This window comes from Clarias gariepinus, chromosome 27, assembly GCF_024256425.1.
Source record: "Clarias gariepinus isolate MV-2021 ecotype Netherlands chromosome 27, CGAR_prim_01v2, whole genome shotgun sequence".
NCBI classification, from domain to species: domain Eukaryota; kingdom Metazoa; phylum Chordata; class Actinopteri; order Siluriformes; family Clariidae; genus Clarias; species Clarias gariepinus.
The window spans coordinates 8,606,859-8,631,539 of record NC_071126.1 but is presented as its reverse complement, the minus strand read 5'-3'; the positions used below and the strand labels follow the sequence as shown (position 1 = coordinate 8,631,539).

The 24,681-nt window shown below is 38.0% G+C and overlaps 1 protein-coding gene across 1 annotated transcript; it reads left to right on the top strand.

Annotated features, from left to right (window-relative positions):
* Positions 1-135: 135 nt before the first annotated feature.
* Positions 136-24,681, top strand: mfsd2b (MFSD2 lysolipid transporter B, sphingolipid). Its single transcript, XM_053489488.1, has 15 exons — positions 136-209; positions 518-605; positions 6,226-6,351; positions 7,224-7,348; positions 11,597-11,720; positions 14,480-14,558; positions 15,209-15,390; positions 17,438-17,528; positions 19,220-19,341; positions 19,622-19,705; positions 20,639-20,722; positions 21,604-21,713; positions 23,360-23,503; positions 23,620-23,796; positions 24,352-24,681. Exons 2-15 carry the CDS (start codon positions 525-527, stop codon positions 24,392-24,394), a joined length of 1,572 nt encoding a protein of 523 aa, XP_053345463.1. The 5' UTR covers positions 136-209; positions 518-524; the 3' UTR covers positions 24,395-24,681.

Here is a 24,681-nt window from a genome sequence, read left to right as displayed (position 1 = left end):
AAATCAGGTTAAACTCATTGAATAGAGCTAGATTTTCCATCTTTTTCTAGATCTGTGTGTGTGTGTGGGGGGGGGGCCACGTGTGTATGTGTGTGTCCACTGGGGGGCATGTTTTTCTCTCAGCGATTCATGAGTAGTTGCTTCAGCTTTCTGAGCCTCTCAGTCAGTCTCCTCATCTCTCTGTGGAATGAAGTCGCTCCATCAATCAGGTGAGATACAGAATAAAGCGCAGACTGTAGTGAAATTATTCTATTCATTATGGAATACGTTAGATATTTGATCAGATAACGAATAATAATTCATGTAAATCTGACTTCTCTGTCTTAGTTTGAACATCCACACTTTGAGTAACATAGATATAGATTATATGCATGTCTTTGTTTGCTGTTTGTGGATCTGTGAAAAGGTGAGAACGGTTAAGGAAACTATAAAATCTTAGGTTTATAGACTGCATAAGAGCATTTAATATACAGGAAGTTATATGTTTTACAATCAAAGACATTGTATTGATTCTCAGCCCAGTCATGGCTAAAGGGAGAAAGACACCAGCCAGCTCAGGTGCGAAGACAATGATGAAGCCTGTTTTCACCAAAGTCTCAGCACAGGTAAGATGTCGCTTCTGCTAAACTGCTCTACAGATCAGCTGGCTCATTTATTACTTCATCAAGTTACAGCATGTGATATCATTCACTGTGCTCTGAGTTCAAGTCAGGATATGAGCTAAAAATGATACCGATATAGTTTCTTTAATTATGTCATGATATACATTTCTGCACAGATGGATTTTGGTGGCTTGCTGAGTGATATGTTTTCATGAGTGAAAGGATCGCTTGCACAGCTTTTTGATAAGCTTTCAGCACAGCATGTCTCCCACCTGCATCGAGATCCTTTTTTTTTGTTACATAGGGGGGAAAAAAATCATTTTTAAGAATGTGCACAAGATACCAGTTGAGCCAGCAATCTCAGCCCACTTGCATGTTCGTTATGTACTAATTTAGGAATAAAGAATACCTTCTATAAATGCAATTTTACAAGGAATTAATGCATGATATTGTATGTACAGTGCATGCGGAAAGTTACAGTCTTATTTCCGAAAAGGGTTAAATTCATTATTTTCCTCTAAATTCTACAAACAACACACCATAATCACAAAATGAAAAGTTTGTTTGAAACAGTTTTTTTTCTGTTAGTTAACTGTTACTGTACTTGCAATGCAGGGTCACATTATCCCTATAAAATGTTTAACTCTGGTACATTTCTTTATGAGATTGGAAAGCACATATTACTGTACATATCGGATGCAAATTATTATGGCCGTTCAAATCAAACCGGAACTTGCGGTGAAATTTTATCATGATTAAAGACGTAAAACCAACAGACATTTACAAAAGTATGGTACCAAGACTCTTCACCTGATCCTAGAAATCAGTGGTTAACCTGTTTTCAACATAAGGAAGAGAAAGGAGAACGCCATTAGCACAATATAGGAACTCAGCTGGAAGTTACTGCCACATCCCTTGTACAGTATTGAACCTCACTCCAAGCCATTTCCACGTATTTTGGCCATTAAAGGAGTTCCTGGGAGGCCGGCGTTTCAGACGTGAAGCAGCCAGTCTGATCATGGCTCTGGTGTACTGAGAAAACTGTCTATCCTGATGGTATCCAAGCAGTAGTGAAGTGCATTAGTGTAGCAGGGGATTATATAGAGGAATAAAGCTTTTTTTTTTTTTTTGATTACTGTGTTGTTTTATTCTGCACAACCGAAAGTCCCAGTTGTACTTGACGACCCTGGTACATTCTGAAATCAGATTTTTAGATTATCAGATTTTAAAGTTCCTCTGGCAGGAAGAAAAAAAAAGTGTTTCCACCATGGGAAATGCACAACTGGCAAGCAACTGCGGTGAAATCTAAAAATACAACATAGCAATTTACCTCTGAATGTTATTTTAGACGTGAAAGCAATGCACAACCATATTGCACCAGCAAGATCTCCTCGCTTCAGATGTGGAGTAAAACCCGCTAAACCATGCGATGCTGCATGAGCTGCCAAGTCAAACAGCAGGCAACATTTCTAAGCTACTGTCCCTTCAGGGTGACCATCTTATTGAGTAGCCACAGTGAATTGCTAGTCGTGTTTGCGTGTGTGTGTGTGTGTGTGTGTGTGTATCAATAATATATGGGGGGAAAAAGGCACTAATGCATCTCTTGTTCTTCAATCTCTTGTCACGTGAGACATAAAGACCCCTTGTGGTTAAATATAGACCAAAAGCACACAGCCAGGATAGAGGTTATGAGAAATTGAATTATGCTGAGTGGGTAAATCTCTGGCACTGGTGTACAAGGCAATATGTGAACTGGGATGTAAGTGATTTATTGCATTACTGAATGGCAATATCGAAGCCAGCAATCAAAATCAAATAAGTCCTGAAAGGTTCTGTTATCATTTCATGACCCTCATGTGCTTCAGCATTAAGGTATTTACAGGATAAAATAGACATAAATTACTATACAGTATCTAGAGGATGTTTTTGCGTTTGCGTTAATGGAGGCTGCTAAACGAATCTGTCTGTGTAGGTTTGCTCCATGCATCGGCACTACGTTTCATAGTCGTCATGTTAGTATTAAAAATCTGCACAAAAATCTTGTTGTGCACTGTTTTAGTGTGCTGCGGTAATCCATTCTGTTTGTACACTGATAAAAAAGGTCAATCTTAGCAGTTATAAATCCTTCATCATTGTATTATGTCATCCCAGTTTGTTTGTCACACATACAATCTGCTTCGAACTCAGCTGGGTGAAGCGGAGCGAAGGATAAAAAAGGATTTCATGTAATTAAATCGCTGCTTTTCTGTTTTCAGATTATACCCACAACAAGGCAAAAAAACATACAGCATTTCAATCTGGTTGATTATACAACAAGGTTTAAACTCTTATTCGTGGTTGAAAAGAAAAAAAAACAGACAGCAGAAAAAAATCATTGATATCTTTCAGGAATACAACAGATGTTTTCAAGTCATGTAGCCTGTGGTGTACCAGCAGCACACCAGCATCAATCAAATGCCAAGCCAAAAAAAATATCAGCAATGCTACTGTTAGTACTTTATGATGGTGGATGAATTACATAAGGAATGAGATATAATATGCATGGTCAGAAATCTATCCCATAGCTACACATGCTGAAGGATTTCTCTTATTCCACTTTGTTTATAATCATTTTCCAGTGATCATAGATAAAAAAAAAAAAAAGAAGTAAGATTGGCATGTCAAATTTTATAAACCATTTGTTGTTACTTTTGGGTGGCATGATGGCTTAGTGGTTTGGGTGTTCAAATCGTGCTCCGGTCTGCGTGCGAAGCATTTATGTGTTCCTCCTGTGCTCCAGTTTCCTTGTGCAAGACATGCAGTATATTGACTGGTGTTCCAAATTTGCCTGTGGTGTGTAAGTTTGTGTACCTGTGCACTGTGATTGGTTTGTACCCTATCCGGAGTATTCCCTGCATTTTGCCCCGAGGTCCCTAGGTTATGCTCCAGGTCATTGTGACCCTACACAATATGAGTGGTATAAATTATGGATGGATGGAACATTGATAAGACAAGTTTGTTCCTGATATCACTCATATTATGGCAGCTGAAAACAATAACTCCTTCACCAGCCCTTTTTACTCTTTTTTATAGAGTTACAAGGACTAAACTGCAAGCTGGTTATGCGACAGAGAAACAGTTCCTCTGTCCCGAAGACCCTCCATGATGGAAATCTTATTGACAATAATAGAGCTCTGTCACTGGAGACTCTGTCCATAAATATTAAGTAAATGTCTCCTTATAGAAATCTTTCAGACATCCATGTAGGAACCTCTTGGTACCATTGGTGAATTTATTCCCACTGTGGTATTCACACACTGCAGGCAATTTGGAAATGCCAATTAACCTAATCTGCTTGTCTTTGGACTGTGGGAGGAAATTCACCAAGCACGGGGAGAGAACATGCAAACTCCACACACAGACCTGAGGTGGGAATCGAACCCGGACCCTGAAGGTGTAACCCCACAGTGCTAACCAATAAGCCACTTTTCCGCCTATAAAAATCTTATCAATTATTAAATCATTCTATCTGTTAAAAAAAACCCTGACAGCTATGTTTCAAATCTTTTTGTTATTAGCCTTACATTATGTGCTGAGACAGTCATACACATCCTTTTAAAACAGAATAAAGACATCACCAGAAATGTGTGATTTAATTGCATCCTGAACTATGGTAAAAAATGAATGAAATCCTTCTTGCCAGTCACGATTAAGTATTGAGGATGTGTACAGTTTCTAAATACCACTTTGGCTTTATGTTTAACTAGCTACAGGAATACCCTCCTAACTGTTTGCACTAAAAATCTTCCTGGCGTCCCTGTTCTTGTGCTTGTGGCATGCACTATCTGTAAGGAAATCGGATATTTTGTGCCTAGACACAAAATGATTTCCTGTTTGTGTCTGTGAGAAAGATGCATCTACGGTACGTGTGTTAGCCCCGTGCTGTAGATTCAAGATTCAAGATTCAAGAATTTTCTTTGTCACATACACGGCTGTATAAGTACAACAGTAATTAAATGCAATTGCGGCCAACTCAATGCAATGCATAATATAATATAAACATAAATTATGCAGAATTATGTTGTAATCTGTAATACGTATGCAATGATATGTGATAAAGTCACTGTGTGTCTGTGCAACTGTGTGCTTTGTTATTTGTCAGTCATTGGCGAGGTTGTGTGTTTGTGTGTTTAATGCCCTTATAGAAGGCAGTCCTTTGTTTTTTTAACTCAAAGTTCCATGTAACATTCGTAAAATATTCGAAAAAACAGCATTTCATCCTATTTGAAAAATTAATTCCTTAATAAGCTCCGTTCCTTGTTGCCAACTATTCAGTCAAAATATTAAAGATTAAAAACAAAGTTTAAGGTCAAGTGTACTTAACAACCTCGTGCTACACATCACCAGCGGAGACAGAACGTCTGCACTCAGGAAGCGGCTTAAAGTTTAAAGTCAATTGATTTTTAGCCTTGATTTGATCTTCATGTCAGACTCGCCTTACTTTTGAATAATTACATAGCAACTTCCTGGTAATTGTGCTTCTCGAGCCATGCACGTTTTCAAGATGGAGAAAACTAGAAAGGGAAAGGGAAAAAAAAAAATCAACCGGTTAATTATAGCATCTTTTGAAAGCCTGTTGGCTTTGGGCTTCTGTGGTTGTTTTGTTGTTGCCTGTTTCAGGCACTGCCCCGGAGAGAGAAAGCGTGCATAGCGACAGCCAACAACAGGCTACGACTTTGCAGATGAAGGAGTTGGGTGAAACGTGGAAATACAGGGTTTAGTATGTCCTTGGGTGCTGGAGTATTTTCATCTCTCTCTCTCTCTCTCTCTCTCTCTCATGTCTGTCTGACTGTCTGCAGGATCAGAAGGAGACAGTAATAGATATAAGGTTCTCCAGGCGGTGGTTAGCGCCAAACCGGTGGCACTTTAATGTGTTACAAAAAAATCACATCCCATAGAAACATTCACACAAGCACCCAGACTTTTTCCCCTCCATTTGTAGACATTTAGAAACAAACGGCGAAAATTGAGTGCAAGTGAAATGGTTTACATCAGCTGTCACCCACAGAAGCGCTCACGCCCACGCACACATATACACACACATACAGTATACTCATAGACACATGCAGTCTATTTCCCAGGCATTTTGATTGACAGGTCGTTTAAACCCTTGCTATCATGAAAGATTTTGCACGATGAAAAGGTTACTGCTCCATCGCATCCATCCACTGGAAAAATGAGAGTAGTGGGATCGAGAGTGCTGTGACCACATTAGAGAGCCATATGTTATACATATCACCCAAAAGCTTCGGTAATGAGTTTCAGAGGTGCCTGGCTGTTGGCGGGGTCTCTGACCTTTAACTAGATATTCAGTCACTGTAAAGCCGAGTTCAACAAATAACTTCAATAATCACAAACTGCCAACTTGGATTTCAGACTAGAGAATACAGACCAGATGTGGCTCTGATATCAGCAGGCTGTTTCATCATCCCCACATGTGAATATTATTAAAAGTTTTCCAAAGGCGCTACAAACAAGTGAAACACTTCCTGCGAAACCTGTTTAATCCTCATCCAGCTATCATTGCATTAATGTTTGGGTACTCACAATTAAATGATTTAATTTAAATTTGAATTTTTTACAGACTCATCTAGACCAGAAGCTCTCTGTGTGCAGGAAACTGTGTTTTGCCATCGGAGGGACACCTAATCAAGTTGCTGGAAGTGCGACTGCTTTTTTCTTACAGATATTCCTGCTAGACGTCGCACAGGTACATGAATACATTAATGTACTCCACTATAAAAAAAATAGAAGTGACAATGATAAATGATCTTATCACTAATGCAGAAGATATGATTAAACTTTCCATGATGTAAAATCTAAATATATCCAGAACAGCTTCATCCTCGGTTACTGCACAGACGTGGTCTGACCTCTTATATTTTTCTGCTGCCTCATGACTTAGAAAGAAGTTCTATTTACATACAGTACCAGTCAAACGTTTGGACACATCTTCTAAGTTTAGTGATTTAGTTTTCTATGTTCTGGAACGATACTAGAAGGAATTATGTAAATAAGTAACAACAATAGGAAGCACAGTGAATTAGTGGTTAGCACTGTCACCTTGCACCTCTAGGTTCCAGGTTCGATTCCCTCCTCGGGTCTGTGTGCATGGAGTTTGCATGTTCTCCTGGTGGTGGGTTTCATCCGGGTACTCCGGTTTCCTCCTACCATCATGCAGATTAGGCTAATTGATGGTAGCACATTGCCCATCCAATCCATCTCAGCGCACACACTCCAGGTCCCCTGCGACTCTGTATACAGAACAAAGCGGTAAAGACGGTGAGTGAGTGAATAACAACAAGAGTCAGTTTTTATTTTAAGACTTAAAGGTCAGCTGTTCTGGAATATTTCTTACAAGAACAAGTGCATTTGCAAAGCCCATCAAGCACCATGATGAAACTGGTTCACATGAAGACCATCCCAGTAAAGCAAGACCAAGACTGACCTAAAAGATTATTGCATATTTTAAATGGCTTTAGCATTGTTTTAAATCAGGACCACTACAATTAGAAGCTGTGTCCAAATTTTGATAAGTTGCATATGTCTAGTGGTAACTCCAAGTCTTCTTCCTTTCCTCAGATAAACCCATTTCAGGCCTCCCTGGTGCTGTTCATTGGGAAAGCTTGGGGTGCGATTACTGATCCCGTTGTGGGATTCTTCATCACTAGAAGCAGATGGACGAAAATTGGCAGGCTCATGCCATGGTGAGTTGAGATTCTCTCAGTTCACTGAGGCAAGATCAGTGTTGTAGCGATGGGTGTTTATATACGGTACACTATACAGTAGTGTACACCCAAATTAATGTGGGAACCTGAATATCACATCCGTATGTTGATTTTCAACAAACTGTTGAAACAATTCTCTAAAATGTATTAGTATGCATATAAATGTATGATGACGCACCATAATGACATGGTTTACTAAGGAATTTGTGGAGGAACTCAATGGCCTGCACAAAGCCCTTAACTCCATTGAATATCTTTAGGATGAGCTGGAACTCAGATTATGCATTAAGCCTTCCTGAGTGGCATCAATACCTGACCTCATTAAGGCAATTGTGGATGAACAGGCAAATCCCCACAGCCATGCTGGGAAATCGAGTAAAAGGCCTTCCCACCCATGAACCATACAACATTTGGGTTGTATGGTCCATATTTTGGATTTCAAGTTGAGTTTATCTAAAATTAAACTTGAATAGACCTTATGTTTTGCAGATACAGAGATCAGAATAAGCATTATACTGTACAATATGCATTATACTGTAGGATGCATTATTTCTAATTATTGCATTATGCATTATTTACTGCACCCTGGCTGACTGATTTCTTCACACTGATCCCCCATTCCTGATTGTTTTTTGTAAAAGGAAGTCTCTACATGACTCACTAAAAGGTGGCATCAAAGTGTCTGAAAGGAAGTTGTATCTGTTTTATCACAGATGGTGGAATGTGACAGCCTTGCCCAAATGGGACCTTAATGTCCCATCGCAGTTAACCCTGTGAATATTACACTCCTGAATATTCAGATAACACTCCCGATTGTATAAGGATCCAGTTATAGGGCACAGGGTAATTAGATAAGTACACATTGGTGTAGAATAGGCCTGGGATCCCAAGGGAACCGGAATTTTTTTTTGTCAAAGCTGACTATGTTTAGTCTAGAAGGATGGGAATGGGAAGGCACGTATGAAGCTAAATAGATAAAGACAGGCCATGGTTAAGACCGCAGTATACTCATGAAGGGCTGATTAGAATGTTTAATTGATTCATTCATTTGCCATCAGTGTCTGTTTAATTTGATGATCAGGGTTACTGTAGTTTAGGATATTCTTTAGATTCTGTGAGAATTTAACCACCTAATTACATTCGAAAACATGGTCAGTATATTGAAATAGAAATAATATTTGTATAAATATTGTGGAAATATTGTGTTCTTTAGTCTGCTTTCTTGATCATCCCTTATTGAAAATCCATCCATCCATCTAGAAACCTATGTAGTCCAACTAGGGACTGTGGATGCCAGTGGTGACCATTGTACTGTTTTTATTTCAATTTTCACAACCGTGGTATGACCCCCAGTTAAAATTCATACAGGCACTCATGCACTATGGGCAATTTAGGAACGGTGGTTAGGCCAATATGCATGTTTTTGGACTATGCGAGGAAACCGGAGTACCCAAAGGAAACCCTCCAAGCACGGGGGAAACTTCCAACTTTCATACCTGCAGACTCCAACTTAAAAAAATGATAGAGGCCTGTAATTTTCATCATAGGTACAGTATACCTTAACTATAAGAGACAAAATAAGAAAAAAAATTCAGAAAATCACATTGTAGAATTTTTAAAGGATTAATTGGTAAATTCCTTTGTAAAAATAGGTATTCGGTCACCAACAAACAAGCAAGATTTCTGACCTGTAACTTCTTCTTTAAGAGGCTCCTCTGTCCTCCACTCGTTACCTGTATTAATGACATCTGTTTGAACACATTATCAGTATAAAAGACACCTGTCCACAACCTCAAACAGTCACACTCCAAACTACACTATGGCCAAAACCAAAGAGCTGTCAAAGGAAACAAAATTGTAGACCTGCAGTAGGTAAGCAGCTTGGTGTGAAGAAATCAACTTCGGGAGCAATTATTAGAAAATGGAAGACATACAAGACCACTGATAATCTCCCTCCATCTGGGGCTCCACGCAAGATCTCACCCCGTGGGGTCAAAATAATCACAAGAACTGTGAGGGAAAATCCCAGAACCACACGGGGGGACCTAGTGAATGATCTGCAGAGAGCTGGGACCAAAGTAACAAAGGCTGGGACCATCAGTAACACACTGCGCCACCAGGGACTTAAATCCTGCAGTGCCAGACGTGTCCCCCTGCTTAAGCCAGTACATGTTCAGGCCGGTCTGAAGTTTGCTAGAGAGCATTTGGATGATCCAGAAGAGGATTGGGAGAATGTCATATGGTCAGATGAAACCAAAATAGAACTTCGTATTTGGAGGAGAAAGAATGCTGAGTTGCATCCAAAAGAACACTATACCTACTGTGAAGCATGGGGATGGAAACATCATCCTTTGGGGCTGTTTTTCTGCAAAGGGTCCAGGACGACTGATCCGTGTAAAGGAAAGAATGAATAGGGCCATGTATCGTGAGATTTTGAGTGAAAAAAAGATACTCCTTCCATCAGCAAGGGCATTGAAGGTGAAAGGTGGCTGGGTCTTTCAGCATGACAATGTCCCTGGGTCTTTCAGCATGACAATGTCCCAAACACTTCGTAAGAAGCATTTCATGATCCTGGCGTGGCCTAGCCAGTCTCCAGATCTCAATCCCATAGGAAATCTTTGGAAGGAGTTGAAAGTCTGTGTTGCCCAGCAACAGCCCTAAAACATCACTCTAGAGGAGATCTGCATGGAGAAATGGGCCAAAATACCAGGAACAGTGTGTGAAAACCTTACAGAAAATGTTTGACCTCTGTCATTGCCAACAAATGGTATATAACAAAGTATTGATGAAATTCTTTAAAAATCCTACAATGTGATTTTTTGGATTTTTCTTCTTATTTTGTCTCTCATTATTGAGATATACCTATGATGAAAATTACAGGCCTCTCTCATCTTTTTAAGTGGGAGAACTTACACAATTGGTGGCTGACTAAATACTTTTTTTGCCCCACTGTAAGTCTAGACGGTTCTTAATTACAGATGTCTGTCATGTCATCCTAAACTCTGCAATGATCTTAAAACTTGCAGCCCATCGGAAAAACATTACATTACAATAACAAAAGATTACATTAGTAATTCCTATTATACTGTATACTGTAGTGTACTGTAGTATTTATTATAGTATACTATAGTAGTTTTACTATAGTAATTCCTAAATACTGTTATAAACTGTTTTGCTTACTATAGTATAATATATAAGTTTTACTATAGTTTTTAAAAACGCTATAGTATTTACCCAAGTATTTTTCCAAATGGGACAGCAAGTCTTTCATTAAACATTAGAAAATTTGCAAATTCACACATTCTGATCAGACACATTCTAGCAGTGATGGCAGATACCCATGTGCATACTGTATGTCTGAGTACGGTGTGTGTTTGTGGGTCACTGATCCTGCAGCTGTAGTTGTGTCTTTTTTCTTACAGTAGACATTTCTAGGCCAACACATCATAAAAACCATCTTGCTCAACATTTAGAATTATCCAGTTATCCAACCCCACCTCAATCCCCCCTCTGCATCGCTGTACCGTTGGTCCATTGTTAGAAAAAAAAAACAATCACTGAGTGAGTAAGGGTGATAGCCAACTCTGCAAATCAGGGGTCTGGACAGTGCTAGAATTGACCATTCTTCATCCACATTTTTTTGTCCCTGTCCTTCTGTTTTTAGCTATACAGTAGCTGTTGCCCACAGTTTAACAGTTAATAACGTAGATATTCAGCAGAGGTCAATAAACTCTATTAAAGGTCAGTTGCAAAGGTCAACTGTTTCTCAGTTGTGTTAAGATTAAGATTAAGATTCAGGTTTTCAGTAAGATTTAAAAAAAGAAGTACAGCGAGATTCATTTGAGGATACAGTAACTGTGCTGTAAGAATGCAGATGTGGCTTTAATTCTCTGGCTTACAGGATTACTTTAGTGTACAGAGGCATCCAAGCAAACACCACACAAACCAAACGTCTCACACGCATAAACAGATCATTTCCAATAGACGCTTCACTTGTAAAAATGCTGCTGCTGGACTGGACATCTGCAGTAACCAAGCGCTACCCACAAGGATAAAGAGTGGCTTTTGAGGATTACAGATCCAGATTTGATTTTATGCTCTGTTTATTTTATGGAACTCAGATATGAAATTATCTCCTGGATAAGGGAACCAGGAGCTTTTTTTTCTTAGCCAAGTATAACTTGTTGCTTGAGTCTATAATAATGCTTGCCTTATTTTTTTTTTTAGGATGGTGGGATGCACACCGTTTATTGTCGTGTCCTACTTCTACTTGTGGTTTGTTCCTCCGTTCACTGATCAGAGGTACATCTGGTATCTGGGCTTCTACTGTCTCTACCAAACTCTCATCACAGTAAGTTTTGTCACGTGCTATTAGTCAGAATTACATTGCAGTTAGTGTTGTATCTTACCAAGCCGTGCAATGAATATTAGTATATCAGACAAATAATATTATTACTGCCGATAATTTTAATACTTTCTCTATATCTGATTTATGTATTTTGTAACTTGGCTTAACCATATTTTAAAAAATAAGAACAGTAGGACGTTTTAGACGCCAAGTCGGCGATCCCATGACCGCCAAGTTGTCCCTGTTGGGCCCTTGAGCAAGGTCCTTAACCCCTTAACTGCTCAGGTACATAGTGAAAATATAAATGTAAGTCGCTCTGGATAAGGGCGTCTGCCAGATGCTTAAATGTAAATGTAGCTGGAGATGCCACTCTAGGTTGGGAAATTGATTCTTGAAACTAAAATGAAAAATTGGACCTTACTCTACAGGGCCTTACTCTTTTTTAAGTGAAGTTTATAAAATGAAGAGGATTTTTTAGTGCAAAATTTGGGTCATATGAGAAATCTGAGAATTTGTATGACTGAAAAGGCTTTTTGCTGGTATTAAAAGCTATTTAAACTTTATTTTTTTTTATTAATTGTTTTTTTTTATCAATTGATTATCAATTGATGAGCCATAACATTAACCCATAGGCTGATTATCAATTATATATATACCATAAAACTGGTGATAGGATCATGGGTACTCAAAGCTCATCAATGCCCCTGGGGACCAAAGGCTACTGTAGCCCGTCTAATCACAGAAAAAGCAATGCAGCACAAATCACCTAGGCACCAGAACACTTAATAGACCACAGCCTGTCTTCAAACCCAGATACTAATCCGATCAAGCACCCATGAGATCAGGGAGGTCCCACTCTGCAACCTTCAGCACCCATAGGATCCACTGCTAACGTCCTGGACCTGCACACACCCCCAGAGTGGAGTCTTGTGGAGTCCTGCTCCAAGGGGCCACTGGGCTTAATGTTTTGCGTTTTAATGTTACAGCTAATTGGTATATAGTTCCACTGTGCAGTTAAATTAAGAAATGGCATTTCAAATTTTTGAATTAAAAAATGTATTATTTATTATTTATTAAATTTATTATTATAGCTTATCAATAATGGCTTAAGGCGATACTGCTTGAATTAAAAGAAGGAAAAAAAACAATAAATGTAACCAAGCGGTTCTTGGTAGAAAACATCTGGGCTATGTGGGACAGTGGAAGAAATTTCTTTAACATGTGGAAAAAAATAAATAAATAGATCATCATAAAAATGTCCCTAACAAAACGAGAACTTTTATAGTATGGGTGCGCTCTTCTATAAGTCAGCCCCTTTGATGGTAGTAGTTTCTATTTTCATCATATATTTGTTTGTGTCCTTCGCCAAATTTGCCTTCAGTCAAATGGACCAGCACGTACTGGAATGGGGAAGCCACTCCGGGCACACAAACCCACACTATAATGACAAGTCATATTAACTCCTTGATAAGTACATGGTAGGTGCAGCCAGAAACCGCTAGAGAGAGTAAACGCTGGTTTCCTCTTTTAGTGCGCTCCATTGTCTTTAAGTGCAAGGCTGAGAAACAGCAGCTGGGTTCGCTATCACTGGCAGTGAACCCAGTAGGTGTAACACATCCATCTTTAATCATGCCATCATTTTTAATCAGAAAGTTTGCTTTTGAACCAAATAGCATTTCCAAACGTGTCAAAAACTGCATTCTATATGAAAAAGCTTTTGTGGTTTCCAGTCCAAATGACATCGGTTACTGTAACACAAAGACTGTGCTTGGGCAGGATCTCTGCCGAGGTTTATTTTAGTAGATGTTTGGTTCTCTGGTGCACCACAGCGCTGACTTGATTTTTCATGTAAATTACAAAGTAAACGATTTGAGTATATATTTATTATATCTAGCAATAAACTTTACTGGATAATTTTACAGTTAAGTGCTCTCTCTCTCTCTCTCTCACACACACACACACACACACATTCTCTAACTGTACTGTACAGTAGCAAAATTATTTAACTAAAATTTGTAAGCCTCCCGAAATATAAACAATTCAGCTATAATTACAGCTTTTCCAATAGAAACCTAACTTTGAAACAAAATACTGTCTCCTGTTTTGGTGTAATTATCCACAGTTGCTCATAATAGTTCTCTATTCATTTTATTTTATTATCAGAGAATAAAATCTGTACGTATCACTTAATCCAGCTAATATTAGAAAAGATGCAATTAAATCTGAAGAGATCATCTGGATTTAACAGATAATATTTTCTAAATCAACACAAATGCAGATATGCACAAATGCATATTTTTTTAATGGAAATATAATCATGCAATATAACCCCAACATATTGTTTTTACTTTAATGCCATGTGGGCTCGAGCATAAAGGCACATGTCTGAAGCTCAAACAAAGGCTGTCATGATGGACCTTATTCACTGCCTGATCAGATCATGGTGGTATAAAGGAAGGTATTAAATGGTTTTTTTTTTGCCTTCCTCTAACATAGGGGATTATTACTCTTGCATTTTCCCTGTATAATGAGGGGAAATAATTAGGACATCCTATACATTAATACGTCTCAGCACCAACTTTTCCTTCTTCTATAGGTCTTGAATACAATACTGTAGGTCTGGTAGTTCCATAGTGATCAGGCCTTTTTGCACTGCATGCATGCTCACGTAACTTTTAAACTGTAAATTTTTAACAGCCTTTTCTGGTCAAAAATGGCTCTGTAATGATGATTGCTCTGTACCGTTTTTTTTTTTGGTGCAGTTTTTCCATGTGCCCTACTCAGCACTGACCATGTTTCTGAGCGTGGACCAGCAGGAAAGAGACTCAGCTACGGCATACCGTACGTTTAACTCTTATCATCATGGGTCAAGATTGTAATTATGGATAAAATTTTATCAAGGAAATGATCATATAATTTTATAGGCAATACAGCAGGAAAGGTGTATCCAAATATATATTTCCCTAAACACCCAGTACTGTGCAAAAGTCTGAGTCACCCATGTTTTCTGTTATGTATGTTTATTTTATGACTTTATTATTGAGTAAATAAAAAACAAAAAAGTAGTAAAAAAAAAAAAAACATGCCAGCAAAAAATTTTTATCCTAAAGGAAAATATCTGTAGGCCAGGAAAGAATGCAGCATGTTATGTAAAAGACCATTTTTTAGATGAAATTAATAAATAAATAAATAAATAAAAACTTCTGGGTTTTGCATGCATAAAAAAAAGAAGAAAGTGCAACAAACCGCACAAATTATACATGGAACTATATTTTAAGCAATGGATCATCACATTATGTAGGAACTTTTTTTTTAAGATATCCGAGTCCTACAGCAGTTATTTGCATGGGCTAGACTTTTGCACAGTATTGTATAAACACTGATGCCGAGGGTAAACTTTCAATATATACCATACTTTCAGTGTATAACAATGTGTCAGAGGGACCCTACATTAAGTGCTGGATTAATCCCTTTATGTGTCGGTGCTGCAGGGATGACCATGGAGGTTTTGGGGACGCTGATTGGTGCAGCCATCCAGGGCCAGATTGTGGCAAGTGCTCATACTCTGAAGCACTGCCGCCACAACAACATGTCAGCTGGGCACTTGGGCAACGGCAGTGGGACGGAGGTCATCCAAAGCCTGGCGCTGTCACAGGACTTCTTGTCACATGCAGTATGTATTACAGACACTAATTAATTAGAGTCTCATGGCAATGTGCAAAATAAATTTCTATTATATGTTACCGAATTTTTACTTTTACCTATGTAGCTAATTCGGGAATGTAGGAAAACCTAAAAAAACAAAAACGCCAGTGGTAAAGTGCTCACCTTATCATCCAGAGATCGCTGGTTCGATTCCCGGGTGATGCTGTAACCTCTCACAGCCGGAGGTCTAGAGAGATCTGATTGGCCGAGCTCTCTCAAAGGGGACGGATGAGAGGTACTTAGTGCTCCCACATTAATCACGGCTCTACAGCCAATCAGGGGCGTCTGTGAGCTCACGCAAGCGGAAGGAGCGGATAGCGCTGTCCTCCCAGTGTGTTACGCCCCTTAATAGCCTTAATGTGGGAGCCCCCTAGTCACAGGGAGGAATTGGAAATGACTAAATTAGGGAGAAAATTTTTTCTTTTACTTAGACACTAGCAACTGTTAACACAAGGCTCACCAGAGACCCCAGAACTATCAAACATGAGCAATTTAGCGGCTGATGTCTACTTACAGCAGAATGTCAGCCGTACTGGAAGTGAGAGTGAGCCAACAAACAGCTTCTGGTTTCAGGGATAAAAAACCCATCATGCATCATCACGAGCAGCCACAGCTATTCAAAGCAGGTCTGGGTAAAGTGGCTTCGGGGGAAAATGCCGCCAAGGCGGTTACCTCGGCTTCCTCAATGAGACCGTGCTTCTTTACATTCCTCAGGCTGAGGGTGGTGTGCTGTTTGGGTGCGTCCACCAAACTCCTCCAAATCGGGCCGCTGTTTGATCTGGATTGGTAATGAAGCGCTTCGCTGTCGTGACGGGAAAGAGAGCAAACAAGTCGGAGATTTGTTTAGGGCAGAACAGTTCCTGTTTAAGGGGAAGAGGTTTCCTTTTGGGTGTTATGATTCATTTCACCAGGCCATACAGTATGCTGTCATAGCTTGTATTTGTCCTAATTCTCAGCTCCAGAAACAGAATTTCTGAAACATAAAAAAAAACACTTATGTGTATGTGTTCTTATTCATTCTTATTCTTATTCTAAGTCTGTCTTGTAATAAATACAGATATAGTAACGGGCAAACAGAGTATTGGTGCTGATGTTATACATGTAATACAGAAACTTTGTGTGCCAAAGAAGCTAATTCAAGTTTACATGGAAGTGACCAATCTTGCTTCCCAAAAAATTACAAGGTTTTAAAATGCTTTTTTGTCATATTTCTTTAAATATTGATACTCATAATGTTGCAAAATCTCTTTTTATTTATTTATTTATTATTATTTTTAATTACAATTTTGCATTTTAGAATCACTCTTTTTCAGGTTGATGTCTTTTCATGTAAAATCTAAATTGCCAAGTTCAATCTGAATGATAATTAAGATCATTAAAAGCAAGTTACAGACACTACATAAAAGGGCATGAAATTTTATTTAGCAGATGTGTTTCTTTTTATCTGATGTATGCATATTTACCAAAAACTAAGCATGAATGGGGAGATGAGAAGCATTAAGTGTTACTTAAAAAATGGTGTAATATGATCCTATATTTTTAACACCAATACCATGTTTTGGCTGTACGTGTAAACTGTAGAAGGTTGCACATGTCAAATAGCTATCAAATAAAATAATAATGACATGAATAATATTAATGCTTACTTTTATAAGATAAAGAGTAACAGTTAAACATCTGAGAAAAACAAAAGAACTGCCAAAGTTTTAGCTAGCTATCTATAACCTTCAAGTTAACAAAAAAAAAGCTGTATAGACCAGGTATACTGGCATGTTTTCCTTTAACAGGAAGTATTTAGCGGTGCTGCAAATGCACAGCTGGATGCATGTCACCCTAAACCTTCTGTCCATCTGTATAAAGTTCTGCATGTTCTCCAGGTGTGAAATGGGTTTCCTTTGGTGTATATACTGTATATAGGTGAATCACCCATCCCAAATTGCGATTACTGAAGATAATTGTATCTTTATAATAAACCATATAAGCGTTTACATATTTCTTTTGTTTGTTCTTTTCAGAAAGAAGTGTACATGATTGCTGCAGGGGTGATCGGTGCACTCTTCCTTGTCTGCACAGTCATTATGTTCTTGGGAGTGAAAGAGAGAGATGGTGAGTGTGGTGTTACTGCAGCATTACATGCACCTTGGAATTCTATAAGGTATAGTCAGTGCTATAGCCAGAGTGTATAAATAATAATAATAATTTTGTTAAGGGAGGAATAATGCACAAGCACTGACGCCTTGCACCTCCAGGGTCCGGGTTCGATTCCCAGCCAGGCTTGATTCCCGTCTCTGTGTTCATGGAGTTTGTATGTTCTCCCCGTGCTTGGTGGGTTTCCTCCGGGTATTTGGGTTTCCTCCCACAGTCCAAAGACATGTAGGTTAGGTTAATTGCCGTTTCCAAATTACCCGTAGTGTGTGAGTGAGTGAGTGAGTGAGTGTATGTGTGTGTGCCCATGATGGATTTGCACCCTGTCCAGGGTGTACCCTGCCTCGTGCCCTAAGCTTTAGGTCCCCGCGACCCTGAATACAGGATAAATCAGTATAGAAGATGAGTGAGTGAGTGTTTTATTCTACTCAACCCACAGCAATTTCATAAAGACTCTACATCATATTGTACTTTTTAATTTGTTAAAGTGACATTTACCTCTTATGGAACATCCACAAGGCAAATCAGTTCCTTATTGCTTACAGTACATCATAGCAGCCATAAAGAGTTATTTGTCTTTTTAGAAATTGAAGTAATAACTTATGTGTAGCCAGAAAGTGGAAAGTCTTTGGTAAAGAACTCTCAGAATGGTTCCACGAATGTCTTTTTACAAAAACCTTCAACATATCAACAATTATACACTATTTTTTATTTGTTATTAGATTATTTTAAATTGCCTTGTGAATAAATTATATGGTAATTAGCTATTGCCAAAAGATTTGAGAATGACACAAATATTAATTCACAATTACATTAAGTTTATGCACATAGAAATTTTGAGTCGATATTTGCAGTGTTCAACTACTGGGCCAGATCCTGACTGATGGCAGCCCGTTCTTGCATTAATCAATGCTTAGAGTTTGTCAGAATTTGTGGGTTTTTGTTTGTCCACCCACCTTAGTCCACTCGCCTCCCAAGTTATCAATAAGATTAGGGTCTGGGACCCAAGCTTTCGAAAGTTTTGTTCCCTGAGTCACTTAATGATCAATTTTACCTTATGGCACGCTGTTCCATCATGCTGGAAAAGGCATTGCTCTTTGCATAAACTTGATGTAATTGTCAAAAAAAGCTTTTGACATTCATGAAATGCTTTTAATTATACTTCAGTATGCTTAACACCTGACAAAAAGATCTAGAAACACTTAAGCAGCACTTTGTGAAAACTACTATTTGTGTCATTTTTAAAAGGCTGTAAAAGTTAAGCAAATTAGGACATGGAAATCAACAATGCTGTGGTATGAGATAAAAAACATCATCTAGTACTCATGATTGGATTCTTTATGAATGGCCAAAGGTTTGTGGACTCCTGACCATCACACCAGTATGTGATCGTTCTACAAATTGTTTTTCGCAAATTTGTTTTTTTCATAAGTGCTTTTGTATGCTGTAGTATTAGGATTTCTCCTAATCCCTTAAAATCTAGAGTAAAATCTTCCCATAAGAATAGAAGTTATTAAAGCATCAAAGGGAAAGTTATATACTGTATATGGTATAGCATATATGGTCATGTGTCCACAAACTTTTGGCCATGTAGGGCATGATTCCTGGTCAGTCTTGTTAAATCTTTTTTTTTTCACTACCTATCATTTCAGATCCCTATGCACTGAAGACGGAGAAACCGATGCCTTTCCATAAGGGCTTTGTGCTGGTGATGAGACATGGGCCATATCTCTCCCTCACAGCAGCTTTCCTCTTCATATCTGTGGCCATCCAGGTAGAGAGCTTGTATTCAATATTGATTCAATCAGTGGCGAGAGGGAGAGTGCTGGTGTTGAAATCTTTCCAGAGTTGCTCTGATACATTAATGATAGCCATAAACACACATCCTTCATGCATTCTTTTTATAAATGAGATATTGCATTAAATCACGTTTTAGGTTTTTGCAGATGTACATTATCACACTGCAATTATTAGAAGAGGTTTTTTAATCATTTCAGAAGAACAAAACTGAGTTAACTCCTTTTGTATTTGTATTCTTGACTGTCATTTTGCAGCTGATCCAGAGTAACTTTGTGCTGTTCTGCACGTACGCTGTGGATCTACGTGATCACTTTCAAAATATAGTGCTAACAATTCTGGTAAGTGCTCCTGACACTTAGAGTGCATGCATTTCATGCATTAAAGATTTTAAAGATGAGAAACATGAGAAAAAATCTGATGGATGGCACAAAAAAAATCTTGTAAACATCATAACACTTAATATGTCTTGTTATACAACATTTAGTTCTGATCAAGTGATCTGATTGGATGAGAGACATTCTACGACTGGCTTAGTATTACAGATAATACGCTGTGACAGCACTGGGATGTTTAAGTAAATGTTAATGCATCTCAGGTGGTCCAACCATAGGTCGGTATGATCCACAGTATTGGAAAAATCAGAGATCAGCTTCATGCCCAAACCCACATTCGAACCGAATCACAGAAGCACTTTCAGCAGGAAGACACATTTGATAACAATATGTCATCTTACACAACACTTTGTCTCTTTAGTAATTGACGTGCGTGTTGCTCTGTTTCCAGCTAATGCAAGCTACATATCTTATTACCTTCCAACAAAAGGCTGAATCCTGAATCCCTCTCTAACCTGTGATCTAACCCCTGATCACGGGCACTACTTGGTGTGTGGAACAAGGGATTATACACCCTTGCGCAATAGTTTCCCAGATAACCAGGAAGTTATCGAAGAATAGAAATACAGTATAAAGTGAATTTCATAAGCGTCTCACCTTCTCACCTTTTGTCTACATAATGCTGATAAGAATTTACAACCATTTTCACCCTTGTTATTTACAATTCAATCATGAAGTAATCTTATAAGCCATTTATAAAAGCATATTATCAAAATATTAGATAATAAACTCGCCCGTATTCGACATATTTTCACCCACTAAGATGTTATTTTTTTGCAGTGTTGTATTACAGAGATGATTTTGCTTTGACACTTTTCCCCTTTAAACAGTTTTAATACAGTATATTGGTTTAAGAAATCCCTTTCACTCACTATGCAGATGTCTGCAGCCTTGAGCATCCCTTTCTGGCAGTGGTTCCTGCAGAGGTTTGGCAAGAAGACAGCAGCATTTTGTGGAATCACGGTAACGCTTGCACTGTTTTTTTTTCTGTTGTTGCTTGTGTGTTTTACTGATCACTCTTTAATTATAACACAGCGCACATTATACATAAAATCAGCACTGCTATTGGTACATGTGCATTAGTTCACAATTCAAGTTCAAGTTCAAGTAGGCTTTATTGTCATTACAACCATATACAGTTAGTACACAGTGAAACGAAACAACGTTCCTCCAGGACCAAGATGCTACATGCAACATAAATTTACAACATAAATTACCATAGACACTAAACTAGCGAACCAAGAGGCCTAGTTAGCTGGCTAGCAGAGACAGGACAGAGAGACCTAACATAAATTACAACATAAATTAACAAAAACTAACCACAATGTAGTTACTGTGGGATTTGCTATATGTATAGTCAGTGGTGAAAAAACAGAGCAGCATTGTTTAAGAATAAGGGAGTAGTAGAAAAGGTCTCAATTAGAATAAAGGGATGAAAAGTATGCATTGTAAAAATTATGACAAATAAACAAAATACACTTTAACATAAAGTACTCAATTTCACAGATGATAATTCAACTCCTATTTTTTTAGACTTGATGGATGATTTTGAAGGAAATTATAAGCGATTATCCTGTATGAATTAAAAGAATTAGTCCACAATAATACTTCGGCACAGTTTAAATGTCTGGTGGCTTAGTGGTTAGCACTGTTGCTTGGATGGGCACCCTATCCAGGGTGTACCCCATCTCGTGCATTAAGGCTTCTGGTCCCCGCAAGCCTGTATACAGAATAAAGCAGTATAGACGATGAGTGAGTGAATGAGTGACTTTTAAAGCTCAATTACTCAGGTATTTTGTGATAGTGTGTGTAGGGTGATACAGCTTGATGGTGTCTGTTTGCAGTGGATTGTGCCCTTCACTGTGATGCTGGCGTTCGTTCCAAACCTGATGGTGGCATATGTGGTGGCCGTGTCTTCTGGACTGAGTGTAGCTGCCTCACTGCTTTTACCCTGGTGAGTTTATTTATTTTTGCTGTGCGGTTAGTGGGAGAAAACATTGAGAGTCACGTTGCGTCTCTTCAGATAGATAGATTGATAGACAAATGGACAGAGAGAAAAATTGATGAATAGGAAGATAGATAGAACGATACAGTAATATGCAAAAGTCATACAGTAAGTCCCTTTTCATTTCTTATTAGTTTTCTTCCAAAAAGCCGGAACTTGCTTCTATGTTTTTTAAAGTAGTCTTGAGGAACAGTCTTCTGAGCTTCTTGAAGAACTTTTTTGGGTTCTCTGTTTTTTTTTAACATTTGTTCCCACTTTACAAAAAAATAATAAAAAAAAAATATATATATATATATTGTAATATGTAATATATTATATGTAATATATTATTAATCTATATTATATTATATTATATTATATATTTAATATATTATTATTTTTTTTAAATAATGTAATATGGAGAAATGAGGTGAGGGCTGGTTTAAGACTTTTGCACAGTATTGCAGAAGTTTATTGACAGTTTTTGATCTTGAGAGACAGTTTAAATGTTTGGCTGAAATAAATAACACCTTTAAGCTGTCTCGTTCTGACTGCCAGGAGGAAGAACTGAATCCATAATTATATAGTTGAATTGATTTATTGCAAACATAAATAGGAAACTTTTACATTTTCTAACAATCTTCATTCTTATTCTGGCTGCATCAAAGAAAACAGCCCCAAACAAAGTCTAGTCTATGGCGTGTACCCTATGCCGTACCTCATGCTGTACCCTTATGTCAACCTCCACAGAAAAGTAATGTCATAGGCTCCGTGCAGACTTGACACATTAGCACAAATCAGGCTTCGGTGGTTAGTCTTGTCACCTCACACCTCTGCGGTCGGGGGATCAGATCATACTTCTGCTCTGTTTGTGTAGAGTTTGCATATTCTTCTCATGCTTGATGGGTTTCCACCCACAGTCCAAAGACATGTGGCATAGGTTAATCATGTTTCCAAATTGGCTGTAGTGTATATGAAGTGTGAAGTAATACTGTAGATGATGTACTTTAATAATATATATAAAAATAATATAGTATATCCACGAAAAGCAATGACATAATACTACTTACTGTGTTTGTTAGGAAACTTAAAATAACTGATAGAATAACAATTTTTCGGACATTTTTGGACATTAAAAAAATATGTAAGTAGATTTCAATTAATAAAATATTCAAATAAAAAAATCCTGAAAATTATCTTGCCTATTTTTTTTAAAGTTAATACCACATTTCATTTTAAACCGTATTGCTCAAATGACCTTCTGTGGCTGTATGATGTCAACTGGATGGATGGGAAATACTTATAGCTGTAAGATGAGAAGCAGCAAAAAAAAAGGCATTCCTGTTTCTGATTGATCTAATCCTCTGCGGCCACCACTACTCCATCTTCTACACATAATTACTTTACAATCACCTTAATCACTGCTCTTATGTTTGGAACATATTTATATTGGGGTTAAGCATATCTGTTTCGGCTGACGAGAAAATCCCTTAAACAACCATCCGGCAATGTACAGTATGTTGAACCTTTTAAAAGATCGCTTATAAAAAGAAATGAGCTTTACTGATGACTTGCATGTCTTATATGTGGAATGATGGACCAGGATTTGTGTTCAGGTCAATGTTGCCAGACGTAGTCGATGACTTCAGACTGGCAAACCGCAACTCAAAGGGCCACGAAGCGATTTTCTACTCCTTCTACGTTTTCTTCACCAAGTTCGCGTCGGGGATCTCACTGGGAGTGTCCACTCTGTGTTTAGAGTGAGTTTAGCCAAGTCACATATATAATTTGGTTGTATCCAATAGAGTGGGTTTTTAGTCCTAATGTCTTTCCCATATTTGCTTTGTTGGTAATTATTGTCTTGTCTGTGCTGTAGATTTGCAGGCTATGACACAGGAGCATGCAGGCAGCCAAGCGCAGTAGTATACACTCTGAAACTCCTGATTGGCATGGCGCCTGTGGCATTTATCATCACAGGCCTCCTCATCCTCCTGCTGTACCCCATCAGTGAAGACGTGAGACAGAGAAACAAACTGGCTCTGGAGGACCTCAGGTGAAGTCCACATCTCATACACATTCTCGCATTACTTAGGAGACATTGGAATCACCTGGGACCTGCCGATACGATGTTATCAATGTGCCCAAGCTTAGCAAATAATTTATTTCTACCACACAGGATGCTGTGCTGCTCGCCAATGTATGATATAGGATTATAGAGGGAAACATTCAGACTCAAAAGCAAACAGACTCTGTCTGGCCCCCAAAAAAATTATTATAATTAACATTTCAGGCAACTGAAAGTTTTTTGGCCTATATACTGTATATATTGGAGTCAGTGTAGCGATAAATAAGTTGCCACACAGAAGAATTTTGATATGTAACTAATATCTCTATTGTTTATCTTTTATTGTTTACGTATATGCATATAAATGCTATATAACATGCAACATGCATATAGTATATAAAGAATTAAAACATAAGGACTAATCTGAATTATAAAGATGGGAAAAAACAACTCAGGATTCATATATAATAGACTTTTAAATATATCTTGGCATAATCGATTATCTCTGTCAAGACTACTAACTTCATTCTTTGTCATCTGCAGGAACCAGACTATAAATTGCAGAGAAGACTTGAACAGCGTATAGACCCTTTTCACATTTTCACGGATTCAAATTCCAGCATGGGATGAGATGTGTTAGTGTACATTACACTGTGCTAAATATTATAAAGTTGTCATTTTATTTTTGAATTTTTAAATGATATAATAATCTGCATTAGATATATATACACAGTGTGCATCTAATTTATATGAATGAATGTATGTTTCTTTCTGGTTTATGGAAGTAAGCTAAAATAGCCTGTGGTAATAATTTAATTATTTGATTTTAGTTTCATTAAAAGCAATTTAATGATGCTGTTATCAAGGTTTGCA